At 42.4% G+C, this 19744-nt stretch overlaps 1 protein-coding gene across 17 annotated transcripts in view; it reads right to left on the reverse strand.

The window, feature by feature from the left end:
• The window catches only part of SYNE1 (spectrin repeat containing nuclear envelope protein 1), a 575028-nt gene that overhangs the window by 431159 nt on the left and 124125 nt on the right, over positions 1 to 19744 (reverse strand). For 14 of the 17 annotated variants that reach the window (XM_053292895.1, XM_053292839.1, XM_053292848.1 and 11 more), the window contains 4 exons: positions 16536 to 16586; positions 7818 to 7925; positions 4512 to 4649; positions 3270 to 3434 (listed from right to left, as the gene is read on the reverse strand). In XM_053292895.1, the coding sequence (XP_053148870.1) occupies positions 3270 to 3434; positions 4512 to 4649; positions 7818 to 7925; positions 16536 to 16586 (462 nt within the window). The remainder of the gene's footprint in view (positions 1 to 3269; positions 3435 to 4511; positions 4650 to 7817; positions 7926 to 16535; positions 16587 to 19744) is intronic. The other 3 variants (XM_053292877.1, XM_053292903.1, XM_053292994.1) reach the window with 1 other exon arrangement.

A 19744-nucleotide genomic window follows, 5' to 3' on the forward strand; every position in this document is an offset into this window, starting at 1 on the left:
TGGATGAGGGATAACAAATTGAGGCTGAATCCAGAAAAGACGGAGGTACTTATTGTGTGGGGTTGGAACTCAGGAGACGATTTTGATCTGCCTGTTCTGGATGGGGTCACGTTCCCCCAGAAGGAACAGGTATGCAGTCTGGGGGTGCTTCTGGATTCACACCTCTCCCTGGTTTATCAGGTTGAGGCGGTGGCCAGAGATGCTTTTTATCGGCTTCGGCTGATACGCCAACTGCGTCTCTTTCTTGAGATGAACGACCTCAAAACGGTAGTACATATGCTGGTAACCTCTAGGCTGGATTACTGTAATGTGTTCTATGTGGGGCTGCCTTTGTATGTAGCTCGGACACTGCAGTTGGTTCAGAATGCAGCTGCCAGGTTGGTCTCTGGGTCATCTAGGAAAGGCCATATTACTCCTGTGTTGAAAGAACTACACTGGCTGCCAATACATTTCCGGGCAAAATACAAGGTGCTGGTTATCCTATATAATAAAAGGCTTGAGTGTGATCCCGTGTGCCCGTGTCTTTTTCGGCAGTTCTGAGCATGCGCTCCGCGCATGCTCAGAACTGCCGAAAAAGACACGGCTGCCCAGACACTGGCGGCCATGTTCTTCAAAATTAAGGGACAGACCGTGTTGTGTTGCTTTAGATTGAGGGCCAAAACGGCCCATGTAAATGGCCCCGCGGCCGCCGCCGCCGACCGGCCGCCCGCCCTCCCAGCTGTTATTTGCTCCAAACCCCCCGCCACGTTTAAGGGCCAAAACGGCCCATGGAAATGGCCCCACGGCTGTCGCCGCCAACCACCCACCCTCCCAGCTGCCGAGACCTCCTTACCCATACCAGATCTCTGTAGCCCCGGGCCACGTCCTTCACTCGAATACATTAGCTATTTAGAGAAGGAGAGAGGAGCTCGCATGCAGAGCTCCTCTCTCTTTAAAGCCTTTTCCCAAACTGGCGCTATGGACGCAAAGGACGCAATAGGCGTCCTTTGCGCCCAAAGCGCCAGTACGGGAAGAGGCTTTAAGGAGTGAGGAGCTCTGCATGCGAGCTCCTCTCTCCTTCTCTAAGTTGCTAATGCAGTCAAGTGAAGGACGTGGCCCGGGGCAGAAGAGGTCTCGGCAGCTGGGAGGGCGGACGGTTGGTCAGCGGCGACAGCCGCGGGGTCATTTACATGGGCCGTTTTGGCCCTTAAACGTTGGGGGGAGGTTTGGAGCAAATAACAGCTGGGAGGGCGGGTGGCTGGTTGGCGGCGACAGCCACGGGGGCATTTTAATGGGCCGTTTTAGCCCTTAAACGTGCCCCCCCCCCGAAACACAGAAAAAAAGAGAGAGAGAAAACTAGCGCCCGTTATTATAATAGGCTTAAAAATACTAGTTACCTATAAAGCCCTAAACAACTTAGGCTCTGGGTATTTAAGAGAATGTCTTCTTCGCCATGAGCCCCACCACCTGTTAAGATCATCTGGAGAGATTCATCTGCGGGTACCGCCAACTCATTTGGTGGCTACTTGGGAACGGGTATTCTCCGTTGCCGCCCCTGGACTTTGGAATGCGCTCCCTGTTGAGATAAGAGCCTCCCCATCTCTGGCAACTTTTAAAAATGCACTGAAGATGCATTTATTCACCCTGGCTTTTAATTAGATCTATGGTTCTTAAAAAAAAAATATTTTGTTTAATACTGGGTTTTAAATGTTTTAAATTTTTTAACTTTTTAAATGATTTTAATTGTTAAGTGGATTGATGTTTTAAATTATTTTAATTGTAAACTGCCCAGAGATGCAAATTTTGGGTGGTATAGAAATGTAATGTAATGTAATGTAATGAATAAATAAATAAATAAACAAATAAAAATAATCAATCCTCATAGGGTTCATTGAGGAAAGGTTATTATGCACCAAAGAATCCAAACACTTGAAAAATAGTGACCACACATTTTGCTCCATAACTCCACTTCTACAAGGACTAGAGCTTTTATTTTCTTTTTTGAAAATGAAAGTTCAAAATCTGGGGGAATTAATAGGAGGAACCTGAATATTGACTCACTTTGGATTGAATCGGACGCGATTCAATTTGGACCCGAATCTAGCCAATGGACCACAGGCGTGATTTGTTCTGCCTCCAAATCACCCAAATCAGTTAGATTTAGATACAAATTGATTTGTACCCGAATTGATTCGCACATCCCTAATGAGTACCATCATTTACAGATATGACAATTTCCTGAAATATTTATAACTGGGAAGCATTTCCCAAATGTTACCTAATATTCCAAAGAGATGGCATTTAAGCAAAACATTTTGAATGAGGGATATATAAAACAATTTGGACATTATACATTTCTCCCAGGCTGGCCTTCAGCTGTATGCATGCAGGTGTGTGTACTCTGCAGTGCACCAAACATTACAAGCTAAGATTTTCAGGACGCTGAGATCTGTACCCTGCAACAAATTCTATATTTCTTCAGGACACACACAGAATACTGGTTAAAACACAGTGAAACAACTAGCTCTGGGGTTCTGTGTATCAAATGTGTGCTGGGGAATTTTATCCATCAGTGGTGAGCAACTAAATTGCTCAACAAAACAATTAAGTGCCAGATAATGAACTGAGGTGCCACCAACCACTTTCATCCTCCCCATAGTCAACTTACTCCTCTCCTCTCCCCTCCTACCGCTATGCATCATTACCATCTTCAAAGCTGAATGCTAGAGTTGGGAATAATGTTCTTGATTAGTCCTTCCATTTTTGACTGAGGTATGATAGCAGCCGCTTCACTTTGCAGCTAAATTCATGCTGGTTGGGCTAGTAAGAATTAATCTGGAAAGGCAGTGAAAGGGGTGATGGGGGTAATCACATTAGGGTTGTTCACTTGTGTATCCATGAGTCTTTGGGTGAATGTGTGAGAGGGAAACAGGACCTTAAGGCCTGGGGATACCCTCAACCAGGGCTTCCCCATGCATGAAGGATTTTGCCCACATCAAACAATTAGTTTTGAAAATTAATTTCAGTTATATTTTTTAATCCACCTATTTTAATTATGAAATAAGTTTGGTTTCAAGCGGTGGAAGTACGTTCCTTTTCATTTTGCAAATAACACAGTAGGACCTCTTTCACCTGTTGTAAAGAATAGCAACCAAGCTCAATCTTTTTTCTTTACAGTTCTTATCAGAACAAACCTATTGTGCTAATGCTATCAAAATATGCTACAGTGCCAACAAGAAGAGTGAGGAATTTTAATATCATGCCTCTGAAAAAATGCACTATATACAGACCTTATGTTGTTCAAGCTTCCTATGTATCAAGTTTGCTGTTTCCTCATGAGCTTGCTGTATGATGATTTCTTCTTTAAGAGCAGTCTCTGCTCTATATAGCCAGGCACCAATAGTGCCCAGAGGCACAGGAAGAGATTTGTCAAGATGCAGGTGCCATTCAAAGAGCTGAAAAAGACAAATGTTAAGACCACTGATATTACAGGTATGTATGGTCTGATATTTGGTCTTACTGGGGGCAAAAACAGTACAATGATTCAGAATGCATGGATCTCAGATAAATATTAAAATGTTGATGATGTGAATACAGTACTAATAGCATACCTTACACATAACCACAAAAGTAGATGTTACAGAACAAAAACTATTTATGAATACTTGTATAAGCTAGCAGTTGCATAACTAATAGATGTCAGGCTAAAATTACTCGTCAACTGCTGTCAACTCAGATATGTAAGCTACCGAGTGTTGGCAATTTGCAAATACAAAAACTCAGACAAAAAGATGTATCAGCAAGTATCTACAGATCATATCCACCATCTGGCCTTTACCCATATTCCTATTTTGTTCATTACTTTTCCTCCTGCAACACCTCAATAGCACAATTCCAATTTCTTCCATATCTTCCCCTACAGAAACATGTCCAAGATCTGTTTTGTGTGTGTATGTAATGTGCACATGGCCTGGAATGTACGACAGGGAGAAGCAATGAGTAACTGACAGGAATATCATCTTGTGGGCAGCACCCAAATCTTTGGCACAGCGGTGCACCATTGTCGGATGCTACTTATGTCTAAGGAAAGAAACTTCAGCTCATGCAAGTAGTTGTTCCATGAATGAAAGGGTTCTTACATGAATGCCACTCTTTCCATTACGAGCTTCCAATGACAGTGCTCTGTGGTTTTGAGTGTCCTCTCAAAATTTTGTCAGTGTGTTTGTGTGTGCCTGCACACAAGTCTTGCAATTAATCATAACTCAAAGTATGCAAAAGTCTCCAGCATCTTGTTTGTAAGGTTCCAGAGATTTGTGCAGTCCCTGAACCTGCCCATGGGGCACAGCTCAGGGAGCCTCCCAAGCTTTACACACAAAAGAGATGTGCAATCCCTAAGATTATCTAACTTCACTAAGCATTCAAATGTCTAGGAGAAAATCAAATCTCACAACAATCTGGATCAGCTCTACACCGAACTAAAATACTGGAATTGATCCATCATTAAAAACGCCTATGATATTTTGTAAACTTACTCGGGAAGTAACTCTGTCCCATGCCTGCTTCACTAAAGCTTGATCGAGTGACAGTTTGCCATCCTTCCTTAGAGACTGGACTGCAGTTTCAATCTGTTTCTTTTTTACTTCATATTGTACTCTGAAATGTTTAAATGACTGCAAGAAATAAAAGAGAGAAGGATAAGGTGCTGGAGGAAGAAAAGACGGTAAATGGGAGAAGGCTTGCAGTTTGAAAGATTAAATATCTAATCTGTTTCAGTCTAAAACAAATAAGCAGACAGATTATAGGGATGTGCACAAAACCGGTTTGCCCAGTTCGGTTAGAATTCAAACCAGGTTCGAAACAGGAGGAGGTGGTTCGGTTTTGATTTTGCTCGAACCGCCCCTGGTTCGGTTTGAATTTGAACCGGTTCAAACTGGTTTGAACTGGTTCAGACACCCAAAAATTGGTAGGATGGTAGCTGGCACCCAGGGGTACCTGCCACCCAAACCCCAAAGCAATCGGACACTTGTATGATTTTTTATGATTTTTTGAAAATTATTTCTATTTTTTTCTCATAGGATATAATCAGACTCCAACCAGCCCATTATTCCTTATTGTGGAGCACCCATGGGTGCCAACAACCATGTAAACCCTGAAGCAATCAGACACACCTATGACTTTTTATGAATATTTGAAATATTTTTAATTATTTTTCTCATATGGTATAATAGGATCCGAACCAGCCCATATCCCCTATTGTGGAGCACCAAGGGGCACAAACGTGTGGTAGGTGGTAGACAACCAGGGGTGCCTACTATCCACAAAGTTCCAAGGCAATCGGAAACTCCTCTGATTATTGGTGAATTTTAGAATTATTTTGGAATTTCTCATAGAGAATAATGAGGATTGCAGCAAATGTATAGCTTCACGTCGGGGAGAAAGGGGTGTCCTAGAGCAGAGTGTGGTGGGTGGTAGTTCCCGAGGTGGGCAAGGAAGCTAGCAGAATTATTTGAAAGGAATTGGGCAAAAGGCTGATTTTTAAGTGATTTTTGAAGTTTACGTGACTTTAAAGTTTTTCTCCATAAAGAAGCATGGAGGTGTCAGCAAATGTATAGCTTCACGTCAGGGGGAAAGGGGTGTCCAAGAGCAGAGTGTGGTGGGTGGTAGTGCCCAAGGGGGGCCAGGTAGCTATCAGAATTATTTGAAAGGAATTGGGCTAAGGGCTGGTTTTTAAGTGATTTTTGAAGTTTATGTGTCTTTAAGGTTAGCAATGAGAGTCGATTCATGGTTTCTCATTGGAAATCTTATATGCTACCAAAGAATCTACACTCAGAACAATTCAGAAACAACAAAACCCAGTACCCCATGGGTTAGCAACCCATGGAGGTGGTTGGCACCCTCGCTCTGGGCCACCCCAGCACCCCCCAAGTGCAGTTATGGGGCAGCTGAAACCTCCATTCTTCCCTATGGAGAAAAACTTTAAAGCCACTTGTGGGGTGCTGGGGTGGCCCAGAGTGAGTGGTGGTCTAGTGCAGAGAGGGTGCCAACCACCCGCATGGGTTGCTAACCCATGGGGTACTGGGTTTTGTTGTTTCTGAAGTGTACTGGGTGTAGATTCTTTGGTAGCATATAAGATTTTCAGTTACAAACCATGAATCCCCTCATTGCTAACCTTAAAGACAAATAAACTTCAAAAATAACTGAAAAATCAGCCCTTTGCCCAATTCCTTTCAAATAATTCTGATAGCTTCCTGGCCCCCCATGGGCACTACCATCCACCACACTCTGCTCTTGGACACCCCTTTCCCCCCGACGTGAAGCTATACATTTGCTGCAATCCTAATTATTCCATATAAGGAATTCAAAAATACTTTTAGCAATCCACCAATAATCAGGAGTGTCCAACTGACTTGGGGTTTCGTGGGTGGTAGGCACCCCTGTCTATCTACCACCCACCCTGCTTTTGTGCCCCTAGGTGCTCCACAATAGGGGATATGGACTGGTTCTGGTCCCATTATACTCTATGAGAAAAATAATTGAAAATATTTCAAATATTCATAAAAAATCATAGTACTGTCCGATTGCTTCAGGGTTTGGGTGGTTGTTGGCACCCATGGGTGCTCCACAATAAGGTATAATGGCCTGGTTCAAGACCCATTATACCCTATGAGAATAAAATAAAAATAATTTTCAAAAATTCATAAAAAATCGTACAAGTGTCTGATTGCTTTGGGGTTTGGGTGGCAGGTACCCCTGGGTGCCAGCTACCATCCTACCAATTTTTGGATGTCTGAACTGGTTAAAACTGGTTCAAACCGGTTCAAATCAAACCACCCCCTGGTTCGGTTCGAATTCAAACCTGCAGCTCGAACCTTATGGCTGGTTCGGTTCGAATTCGAACCTTTGAACCATCCTGGTTCGAATTCAAACCGGTTCTCACATCCCTAAGAGATTACATGAAAAACATTCACAATTCTTCCCTGTACTGTTCTTCCCCCGAGTAAGGACAGGAAATACTAACCTCCTCTTATGTCCATACACCACATACACAATAGTGGCCATGATCTCTGTGAAACTGAGGACTAAAGCCCTTTCCTTCATTCCTCTGGGATGAAACAGAAAACCCTCTAGGACACCTGGAAGAAGTGGGGGTGGTAAGAAGGGCCTGTCCTACACTGGGAGAGTGTCCGATCAATTCGGAAATCTAGGGTTTCTGGAGTGCCCCTTAAAAAACTTCCAAATTGGGAGTTCAAGACCTGGGACTTCTGTACTATGGGGACAAAATCCACAATTTATTTGGGGCATCCAGTTTAATAAAAGGACATCAAAGAGTTACCCAGGTTATTATTCTGCCCCCCCCCCCGATTAATTATAAAATTGCACCAGAGGTAGGGAATCCACCTGTCACTAATATGAATTGTTTTCTTCAGTTTTAACTAATTCCAACTGTGCAGTTAAAACTATTAAGTTCTTTCTTCCTCTCCACAAGCTCTCACATCAAGAAAACACAAGAGAGAGAGAGTTGGGCTAATACTGAGAGGCAGTGGAGAAAATGGTTTCCTTTTGGAAGCTGGTGTAAAGAACTCACGATGGAACATTTGCAAGTTCTGAAGATTTAGCTAGCAGAACCTAAGCTTACATTTTCAGTCTTTAAAAATTGCTTTTTTAATGATTGGCAAACATTTAAAAGCAGAAAAGTGGATGTCAGTCAATACTTCTGTCATTCTGAGGGAGGAAGCAAAGTGAAAATGCAAGGCCATGAACTATATATAATCACACACACCCTCAAGGATTTTCATGAATCAAAGTTGTCACTTCAAAAACAATAAAGTGATTATTACCTGGTATTTCTCTTGTAAGCTTGCTTCCATCATTTGTGCTCTTGTCAAATCTCTTTCAAATTGTTCCACCCAAACTTTCAGGTCTCTTAACATTAGTCTGTCCTCTTTCTAGAAGATGTTAAAAAAATAGCTCAAATAAAAGAATTACATCTTGTTTATTATAAGTGTTAAATATATGTGGTATTATCGTGCAGGATCAATTTTATTTTTCAAAAATATGTGCACATAGTTGGGGTTCCTTTTTTTTTTTTTTTTTGCATTGGCTGACAGGCAGACTAATAAAGCACATGAGCAGTTTGCTGCATTCTGGACTAAAGTAGATCAGAGCGAAGGGGAGACTGGCAAAAATCTCCCCACACCCGAACACCCATGCTGCTTTAGTCTGGAAAGGAACACAATCCATTATATCATTGTTTTTTTCATGTACAGGCACTTTCTGAGTTACAAACATTAGACTTGCAAACATCCATCGATCCAAACAAAGCTCCATCATGTATTACATTAAGGTAGTCCCCCAAGTTACAAACGCCAACCCACACATACAAACAAGTTGTTGCTCTTGAGAAAAATATGTATTCCAGTTATGAACATTCAACTTACAAACCTACTTTTGGAACATAAGCTGTTTGTAAGTTGGGGACTGTTTTACTAGATGCAGCTGCATGGAGATGAAAGCAGACTTCAGACAATTATTTGTTATCGTAAACTCTGATCCTACCCATCATAAGAACATAAGAACAGCCCTGCTGGATCGGGCTCAAGGCCCATCTAGTCCAGCATCCTGTTTCACACAGTGGCCCACCAGATGCCAATGGAAGCCTACAAGCAGGAGGTGAGGGCATGCCCTCTCTCCTCCTGTTACTCTCCTGCAACTTGTACTCAGAGGCATCCTGCCTTTGAGGCTGGAGGTGGCCTATAGCCCTCCCACTAGTAGCTGATGATAGACCTCTCCTCCATGAAGTTATCCAAACCCCTCTTAAAGTCATCCAGGTTGTTGGCTGTCACCACATCTTGTGGCAGAGAATTCCACAAGTTTATTATGTGTTGTGTGAAAAAATACTTCTGTTTGCTGGTCCTAAATATCCCAGCAATCAATTTCATGGGATGACCCCTGGTTCTAGGGTTATCTGAGAGCGAGAAGAATGTCTCTCTATCTACTTTCTCCATTCCATGCATGATTTTATAGACCTCTATCATGTCTCCCCACAGTCGTCTTTTTTCTAAACTAAATAGCCCCAGGTGTTGTAGCCTTGCCTCATAAGAAAGGTGCTCTAGGCCCCTGACCATCTTGGTTGCCCTCTTCTGCACCTTTTCCAGTTCTACAATGTCCTTTTTTAGACGTGGTGACCAAAACTGCACGCAGTACTCCAGGTGTGCCCACACCATAATTTTGTATAAGGGCATTATAATATTAGCCGTTTTATTGTCAATCCCCTTCCTAATGATCCCTAGCATGGAATTAGCCTTTTTCACAGTTGCCGAACTTAGAGTTGACACTTTCAACGAGCTGACCACCATGACTCCAAAATCCCTCTCCTGGTCAGTCACCTACAGCTCACATCCCATCAATTTATACTTGAAGTCGGGGTTTTTTGTCCCAATATGCACCACTTTACACTTGTCAGCACTGAACCTCATTTGCCATTTTGTCACCCACTCACCCAGTTTGGAGAGATCCTTTTAGAGCTCCTCACAATGTGTTTTGCATTTCAGTACCTGAAAGTTTCCTCAGGAGTCTTTGATGCAGAACTTTGTTGAAAGCTTTTTGGAAGTCCAGGTATACTATGTCAACTGGATCACCCTTATCCACACACTTGTTGACACTCTCAACAAACTCCAAAAGGTTCATGAGGCAAGATTTACCTTTACAGATGCCATGCAGGTTCTCTCCCAGCAGGGCCTGTTGTTCTGTGTGCTTAACAATTTTATCCTTGAGGATGCTTTCCATCTATTTGCCTGGAACGGACATTAAGCTAACCAGCCTGTACTTTCCCAGATCGCCCCTGGATCCCTTTTTGGAAATCCGTGTTACATTTGCTACTTTCCAGTCCTCCGGTACAGAGCCTTATTGCAGGGATACGTTTTATATATTTTAGGAAGGAGGTCAGCAATTTCACATTTGAGTTCTTTGAGGACTAGGATGGATGCCATCTGGCCCGGAGATTTGCTAGTTTTTATTTTTTCCAGACAGTTTAGAACATCATCTCTTTTCACTGCTATCTGACTCAGTTCTTTAGCCTCCATCCCTAAAAAGCCTGTTTCAGGAACAGGTATATGCTCAGTATCCTCTGCCGTGAAGACAGACACAAAGAACTAATTTAGCTTCTCGGCAACCTCCATATAGCAATAGCAATAGCAATAGCACTTACATTTATATACCGCTTTATAGCCAGAGCTCTCTAAGCGGTTTACAATGATTTAGCATATTGCCCCCAACATTCTGGGTACTCATTTTACCGACCTCGGAAGGATGGAAGGCTGAGTCAACCTTGAGCCCCTGGTCAGGATCAAACTTGTAACCTTCTGGTTACAGGGCGGCAGTTTTACCACTGCGCCACCAGGGGCTCTGAAAATTATCCTCCTTAATTATCCTCCATATCCTCCTTAATAATGCCTATGACTCCCTCACATAGGTGAAACTGGGGGGGGGGGACAGCCAGGGCACATGCCCTAGGTGCCACTGGGGGGTTGCCTGTGCCATGCTGCCCCCACTTCCTCCACAATTAGTGGATTTTTAAAATTAATTTTTTTTAACCTGTAGCCCCTTCAAGGGGCTTCCTAAGGGCGGGGGGGGGTCTGCAAAGGTTTCCCCTCCCCCCGCCGGCCTCTTAGATCACTGCTGCAGCCTGTCTCAGGCTAATTTTCAGGCCTTTTTGGGCCTACAAAGATCAGTGTGGTGGCCATTTTGGAGGTCGCTGCACATGTTCAAAAGGCCTCTGCAAGGCCAGGCAAGGCAAAGAACCTCGCAGGGACCATTTGAGCATGTGTGGTGGCCATTTTTAAAAATTTTTTAAAAGGCTGCTGAAAACAAAAATGGCCACCATACTTGCTCAAATGGCCTCTGCAAGACCCAATTCTAGATTTTTCCCTGATCTAGGGAGTCAGAAGAATGCAAACTTGTTGGCAAGGGACCCGAGCATTTAAAAAACAGATATAAATGGCACAAAAGTAAGTGGACAAAACATCCCTTAAAAATACAATGTTGGTTTACTACCTTGTAAGCTGGCAAAACTGAAGGGTGGAGGAGAGAGGCAAGGAATAAAATAGAAATATTCATTGGCATGCTGTTTAATTCTTTATACAGAGCTCTATCTTTATCTGAATATTTGTCAAGCAATCTGTTTATAAGGGTTCTGGGATTTCAAACTTGGAAAGTGCCTGCCTTTAACTTGTGTGGTGGTTAAAAACACACACACCGGAATATCACACTGTTTTGTTGTTCTGTGGCTAGTTGCAACTTTCACCTTCTTCCTCATCAGGCTGCTGGATCCAAGCCTATTGTAAGCTGCTGGATAATTTCAGATTGTTTGGGGCCCCTAGGAGTTCCCATTGCAGCCATCTCCCTTTAAGGCAAAAGCTGTTTGGAAAGAAAAAACCCATCCCTGCATTTCTTGGAGGCAGCAACCTGTAGTGAGATGTGCTGAGGTGGCAGAGCATTTGCTAAAGAGAGCTTTCACTGCTTAGCTCTATAGAGGCATGCCCAGCACATGGATGTGCTGCGTATGCTTGGGAAGGCGACTGGCACATATGTGCCACATGTGTGGTTGTATGTGTGTGTGTATGCATGTGTGTGTTGTTTACAACCTGTTTCTCCTGAAAGTGTCTGAACCTGTGTTTTTGAGCTGATATTATGGTAACATTATCTGAAAATGAGTGTCAGATGTTTGGACAGGGGCACAATTTCAGTGCTTGCCCTAGGTGCTATTTTCCCTAGATATGCCTCTGCTCCCTCATTATCCAAAGGTCCAACCACCTCCCTGGCAGGTTTCCTACATCTGATGTATTTAAAGAAGCTTTTGTTATTCCCCTTGATGATTTTTCCTCAATGTTCCTCAAACTGTCTTTTTGCCTCCCTTATTGTCACCTTGCATTTCTTTTGCCAGAGTTTGTGTTCCTTTCTGTTCTCCTCATTTGGGCAGGCCTTCCAATTTCAGAAGAAAGTCTTCTTCCCATCACATCAGCTGTTACAGAACAAAGAGGGGCTTTAGCTGCAAAACCTAAATGACTTAAGTAGCATCCTTTCCCAGGCAAGTGGATCATAGTTGTCCAGCAGCATTTGCTAAACACTTAGGTGAAAACTGCAGATTTTCAGTGGTACAACAGTACACAGGCATCCCACAAGGTGGAGCTGCTATTATGGCCCTTAGGATAACTTCATAGAGGAGAGGTCTATCATTGGCTACTAGTGGGAGGGCTATAGGCCACCTCCAGCCTCAGAGGCAGGATGCCTCTGAGTACCAGTTGCAGGGGAGTAACAGCTGGAGAGAGGGCATGCCCTCAACTCCTGCTTGTAGGCTTCCAGTGGCATCTGGTGGGCCATGGTGTGAAACAGGATGCTGGACTAGATGGGCCTTGGGCCTGATCCAGCAGGGCTGTTCTTATCTTATGATGTGGCATAAAGTGCTGTTGGTTCCCCTGCCTTCTCTCCAGACTATACCTATTTCCCCAAAAGTCATTTTACAGAACCCACTGGTAAGGCTGGTATATTGTTGTTACAAATAAACCTAATCTAATGTGATTCTATATAAATAAGCTACCCTTATATTTTATTTATATAAGTTAGTGTAAAATATTTGTTAGGTAAACATTAACATACTGTAAATCACTCTGAGTGGAAAGAGAGAGAGATTGTAAATGTTAATCTATTAGCAACCACAGAAATTTCAAACAAATGATCACAAAAAATATTTGAAACTAAAGTGTTTGTTAGTTCAGTGGACAGAATTTGCTACCTAATGACATGAAATAACAGTTGACTAGTATTAAAATTATTCAATATTCTAAATGTCTAACCTTCAATTTTCTAAAACTAAAGTTTCATGTTTGTTTCTAAATGGCAGGATGCTCACTTTTGTCTATCAGTTCTAGGTTGAGTCACAGATTTATCCCATTAGTCTAAATATCTGAATTTGAACTGCCAATGGACTAAGTTGTTATTGCCAGGAATTGTATGTCAACTTTCCAAAGCATTCCTGCTACTTGACTGCTAGCAAACACTGTAACACACACTTTAGTACAGGGCTGCTCAACTGTGGCGCTCCTGAAGATGTTGGCCTACAACTCCCATTATCCCTGGCTATTGCTCATTGTGGCTGGGGATTATGGGAGTTGTAGTCCAAAAACAGCTGAAGTTGAGCAGCCCGGCTTTAGTCTAAACATTACATTGTTACACTTATTTGTTGGGAGACTTACTGGGAATCCAATTATTGGACCATTTGGCATAACCTATCTAAACTCCAAACTTCCAAGTTCAGTGTGTTTAGGATAATTGCCTTAATCCACTTTGTTCACACACAGCTATATAAAACACGAATACGAATAGGATGCATATTTAGATACCACTTTTAAACAAAAGTTACCAAAGCAGTTTAAATAGATATAAATAAATACATAAATAAAATGGATTTTATTCCTTTTTATTGAATGGAACCCAGAGATTCTGCAGAGAGGGTCAATTATACAATTTTTCCCCACACATCCCACACATCCCACATTATAATAAATGGGGGAAAGCACAGTTTAGTAGTTAAGTTACCGCCTAAGGGCAGGCAGAAGGCAGATCAGCATCTACTGACAGATCTGCAGGATCTGTACTAGCTCTTAAAGGGATCCCAACTCCCAATTCTTTATCAATAGCAATAGCAAAAAAACAAAGCTAAACTAAAAAACCTCTGTAAATCATGTTGTTGAAACAATGAAAGCCTGAGGGGAAACCTGGACTATATTTTTGGACCACAAGCTCAGTTCTGGTACTGACAACAATTCCAGGGCCGACCATGTCCTCAGAGGCACCCAGTCTTCAATACTATGCTCATCTTCCCCTTCCACCCCTTCCAAGCCACTATTTTGCACTTGTCTCTGACTAGTGGAGCCCAGGGTTCTGGTAAAACAACAAGTAGATACCAAGAGCCTGACGTCTGTTCACCCCTGATTTAGACCATGAAACTTGGATTGGAATCCCCATTCACCTGCAACGTTCACTGGGTAATCTTGGGGCACTTACTGCATTGCAACCTACTCTAGCCTAATTCTCAAAGGGTTGTTGTGAGGTTAAGGAGGTGCTGGGAGATTATTTACGCCACTCTGATCTCTTTAGAGGAATGGCAGGATAAAAATATAATAAACAAAAAGTTTATTTTTTTAAAAGTGTACATCTACAAATTTAGCAGATAGCGGAATGTGAACATATAGAAATAATACTTCTTACAAAGAACACAATAATCTCTCATGATTTATGAAACTAAATATTGAAGTCAATATACAGAGAGACCTTGCATAAACTGCAAAAGGAAGACTTTTGATGCTTTATACAGGAATTTTTCTCTACAACACATTTTGTGTTAACATATTTATATGTGTTTTATTTATAACATATTGAAGCTATTCTCATGAGCAGCCTAGGGCAGACCAGCCTAGGTTTGGCTGCTTGTGTGAAGTGCCGGGATCACTCTCGATCTTGGCTCTCTCATCCTGCCTAATCCTACCTTTTACCCTGGCCTTTAGCCAGCATTAAGGGTGTGAGCGAGTTCTTAACTCTGGTGCCAGGGTCGTGTGTATGCTCAGGCTACATGAGCCCAAGCATACAGTGATCCAGGCAGCAAGTGTGACCAGCTGACGGAGGATCTTTCAATGCACTGCACTCCTGGCGTGATGCATTGAGGGATGCTGGAGGACTTTCTCCTCCGTCTCCCTGCTCTGCTACTTGCCGTAATACTGCTCATGTGCCACAGTGAGAGGCAAAGCGAAGTGGGGAGGGAGATCATGTGCAGGGAGGCAGGAAGGAGCCTGCCTCCCTACCAGCCCACCCTGTCCACCCAGGAAGAGGTCATGGGCAGGAAGTATTTTCCTCATTCTACCAGATTTCGGAATGACACTACATCATGTATTATAGTTTCCTATCCCAACTAAGCTGCCATTCTGCCTGCTGGACCTCCAAGAAGTGGCATAGCTACCATCAGGATTGTGAAATACATGGTAGTAGTGATGAAAAAGCAGAGTCAGGAAGAACTTTTGAAAATCTTACCCTGGTTGTTCCTAATTTCACACACACACAAAGTTGGCAAAAAAAGTTCAGCTAATCCCTAATTTATTTTCTGTTTTTCAAAATAGTAACATGGTATTTATGAACACAATTATACATTCGGAAATCCATCCATTAACATGTGGAGAAAATTACAAATGCATCCAACCGTATCTAAAACAATAACAATATGAACCCCTAATCTAACACATGAGACCAGTGTTCAGAAGCAGGTTTATATGTGTAGAGGTCGTCTTTATCTCACACCCAGAACCTGTGATTATAAGAAGATTTTTCTGTTGCTATACCAAGCCGTTGGAGAGTTAGCTCTGGTTGACAGCCACTGTTTGCCAGTGGCTGTCAGTTGAATCACCTATGTATGGACTGCTAAATTATACTCAGCATTGAATTGCTTTTGAATAGCATTTAATATTACTGGAAATTAGGGCAGTGCAAATTTTATGACCGATGGTTGATTCAGATGATATTCAATCTGAATATCCCACCAAAAATCTAAATCTGAATCAAAGGGCTAGATCTCAAATATTTCAAAATACAATAAGCAATGTATGAATATGTGGGGTCTATTTGGATATTCAGAGCCTTTTTTCTATTATTTTTCAATGGCAAACATTGAACTTGACAACAGGGAGGGAATGGAATGGTCCTGAAAAACTGTGTGTGTGTGTGTGTGTGTGTGTGTGTGTGTGTGTGTGTGTGTGTGAGATTGAATCTTGGTAAATTAAATTAAACATTACAAGCTAGCCAAAGACTTCACTATTTGTCTCAAGTCTTCCCCCGTTTAAAAAGACTCCCCTCAAAATTCAAGTTCATGTCTACAGAAGACCCCTGCAACTATTTGCTTGGCAGACATAGTGCTCTTGGAAGGGGTTACCATCTCTGCTAGTCTCATTCTACGGCTGAATAACAAAAATGAATTATAAGGCTCTTTTCTCAAAAAATGCAGAGTTTATTTTTTAGGAAAACCCTGCACCTATTTACTCGATTTTTTACAGAACAGACTAGCACCCATGTTTTTATCCCAGTTCTCAAAGAATTGAAAAATTATACATATTAGCGATTCTCCATTCTATTATATAAAGACATACTCGGATGAATACAATATTCAGATCCAAATATTTTGATTCAAATAAGGAAGGCCATTTGAAGGACCAAATCAAATAGTACATGCTCCAAATATATGAATCTGAATTGAATATTTGCCTATTTGTCTACTGGCTATATTAAACTGATTGCAATATCAAACCAGCCAAATTGACTGACATGTGAAGGGTGTCATAAAATGCTATAATACCCCTCTGTTGTTTGTTTCATATTTACTTATATTTATGGGAAAGATCAGTGAAATATAGCAACCACAATGAAAATAAAACATGGGAAGGAATGTAACACTGGAGAAAACGATTAACCATTGTCAACAACTGGGTATGTTTCATTCCACCATGTTTAACCCTTACCTTGTATTTAGATTTAGAAATAGCAAAAGATGAAATTGCTTGAAGTGGCTTCTAGCAGTATGAAGAAAAATGGATAGCAAAAAGGAGAAAAAGCAAACAAAATAAAGAACGGAAGACACAGAGAAATGCACTGAGAAATGTATGTTTAAAGAAGCTTGACCTCATTGCTCTATTTGGAAGAAGGAGGGCCTTCACTCTTTCCATCCATATTCGCTCGTTGCCATCTGAAAACATCTCCTGTCCCCCAAAACTGCACATTTAATGAATATGCTAAATTCTGCAGATCCAACCCTCTTTTTTATCTGTAGGTGACAACTTTACAGCCCTTACCCAAAGAACTTGGAAATATAGTCTAGCCAAAGTCAGAAATTGATCCAAACCCAGGAAAGCCATTCAGGTCACAGTGATCTTGGGTTAAGACATAAGCAACAAAGCCTACTGTGGCCTAGCAGTTGCTGATGAATGTATAATATTTTATATAAAAGAATGTTAACCTCATCTTTCTGCAGGAAAAGAAAGACTTATATTTGTGTTCAAGGAACATTAATGTGCTATGAACACATTAATGGCAATGGTCAAAATCCAGACTAAGGTAGTCATGACTGTCTCATTGAAATTAATGGGAGTTACATCAGTCATGACTAACTAGTCTGGATGTTGCCCACTATATGTTATACTGAAAAGAGACAATATCACAAACTACCTCTGTAATTACTGCCTACTATTGCCACATACACTAGTCACAGGTAACAATTCTATAGGCAGAAATATATCAGTGGCTCCCACCACACACACATATTTGACAGTTCACATGATTAGCTGTACAACTAGCAGAATGTCCTGCTGTACAACAAAAACAGAACAAAAATAGTGTTTGTGCAATGTGGTATGAAAACAGCATAAATAATGTAACAGCAAAATAGAATGACAGATGCACACGTCACACAATCATGTTTGCCTGAGGTTATTTTTGTAATTACCTCACAATAAGATCCATGTGGCTAGCAATATGGAGAATGGGTTCATCATTCATTCACTTTCTATCACCACCTCATGTCCAGCAAATCTCAAACATTAACCTTATAGCAACTTGCTTTACTGGCCCACAATGTTGCATCTTCAAACTCACGCTTGCTGCAGTCTTTTTGTTTGTTACAATCTTTTGCCAGATTAGCAAAAAAGGACACTGACTACATGATTTTCCCTTACTTGTATCAAACACATGTTTATCCTGAGCATTCTGGGGTCCTATTTCTTTTCCATACTTTGAGGCAGACAAAAGACAGAGTCAAGTAGTGCATGCATAACAACTTGCAACACAGGTGCTGCCAAAAACAGAAGTTTTGGGCACTCCTGAGCAGAGCCCATAGGCCCTGCTGTTTCCCAACTATGGGAAACACCTATATCGGGCAGCAGCAATAGAGGAAGGTGCTGAAAGGCATCATCTCACACTGAGTGGGAGGAGGCAACGGTAAACCCCTCCTGTATTCTACCAAGAAAACCACAGGACTCTGTGGTCGCCAGGAGTTGAAAACGACTCAATGGCACAATCTTTCCTCTCCTTTCCACCACTCTATCTCTATTATTAGCTTGCCCTTCAAGATAAAGTTGCTTCTTCACTGGAAGGCAGGTAGAAAAAGAGCATACAGGGATGAGCTTGCTAGTAGGGAAGCAAATGAAATGCCGCTCCTTGCCTCCGTGCCCAAGAAGTGAGGCGGGGGGCGGGGTTGTGCGCCCGGCCCATAGAGCAGGCACGGAAGCGCCATCTTGGCCCCCTCCATGGATCGGTGTTTGGCTGGAGGGCCAGTTGGGTGAGGGGGGTCAAGGAACAGCCTTTCAGGGCTTTGACGGCCCATAAGGTTGGGAATGGCCCCCACTCGGGGGGTGGGCGCGACTCACTGGCTCAGAGCTTTGATGGCTTGGGTTGGGGGGGTGTTGGGCCACCACCACCCCTCGGCGGGGTGGAGCCCTGCGGTGAGAGGAGGCCAGGACTTGGAGCCTGACCAAATCAGGACCCGGCCCTTCGCCCTGCTGTGGGGTGCCCTTCACTATGAAGGGCCACCACGCGAGAGTAGTACCCGCACTCTAGTGAATTGGGACCTCGTTGCAAGTGTCGTTACCTCTGTACAATAATAAAGTGGCCCTTATTTACTCCAACTAAGCGTGTCTTGTCATCATTTGGGGCCTGGGGGTGCAAAATGCATCTGACTCTGAGAAGGGGAACTTTATTTTTTCTTTAAAAGAGGAGTTGTTTATGGAGCAATGCTGGATTACACACACACACACAAAAAAAATCTTTTTAAAAGCACGGATGAAATTGACAGGCATGAAAAGCCTGATACATTTAGCCAAGCTTTTCCAGATTCAGTGCAGAGGTGGGTGAAACTCATGTCTATTTCACCAATACACATGCACAGGATGGGTAGGTTTAGCTGAGACTGGAGAGGTGGGAGTACACACTACCACCAACCACATCATAGACCACTAATGCTAGTGTCACTTCACATTAAACAAATTACACTGCAATTACATTAGAAGTAAACAAATGGTGGCGGGGGGGGGGCTCACAACACATCAGTATTTTAAAAAGACATGGGATGAAAACAAGGGAAATATTGGGGTACAATGGGATGCAGCACTCCAGGCAAGCATAGCCCGAATTTTCCATTGAAACTGAGTATCAATGACGGAAAAAAGAGTTTGTGTAAAAGAAAAATAGCTGCAAGGCATGAAGCTGCATGTGTACCACATCAGAAAGGCCGGTTTCACACTATGGAGTGACTGATGGCACACTTGCAACAAAACAAAACATTGATAATCAAGGACTGGAATGCCAGAAAAGAGGGCTGCAAGGTAGGATACAACACCATTTTGCCTCCAGTGTATCTGACCATTTCATTATTCTATCAATATCTTAATCCAACAAACACCACTTCCAACCTGTGTTATCTCTAGATTCACTGTGAAGTCGAGTTTCCCCCTGAAAATGAGGGCTGTAGCAAGTGCTCTTACTGTACACACAAGAGAGTTATATTATGAACTGATTCTCTAGCTGAGGTATCGAGGCAAACATTCCCTCAGCTTTGGAATTAACTCTCTGCTAGAGTTAGACATTTATCATCACTGGCAGTCTTTTGGAAGCTTCTGAAAACATACCTGTTCAACCAGGCTTTTAGTTAGGTTTTGGACTGGGGCTCACAATCAGTTTT

This window comes from Hemicordylus capensis, chromosome 1 (assembly GCF_027244095.1).
Source record: "Hemicordylus capensis ecotype Gifberg chromosome 1, rHemCap1.1.pri, whole genome shotgun sequence".
Lineage (NCBI taxonomy): Eukaryota > Metazoa > Chordata > Lepidosauria > Squamata > Cordylidae > Hemicordylus > Hemicordylus capensis.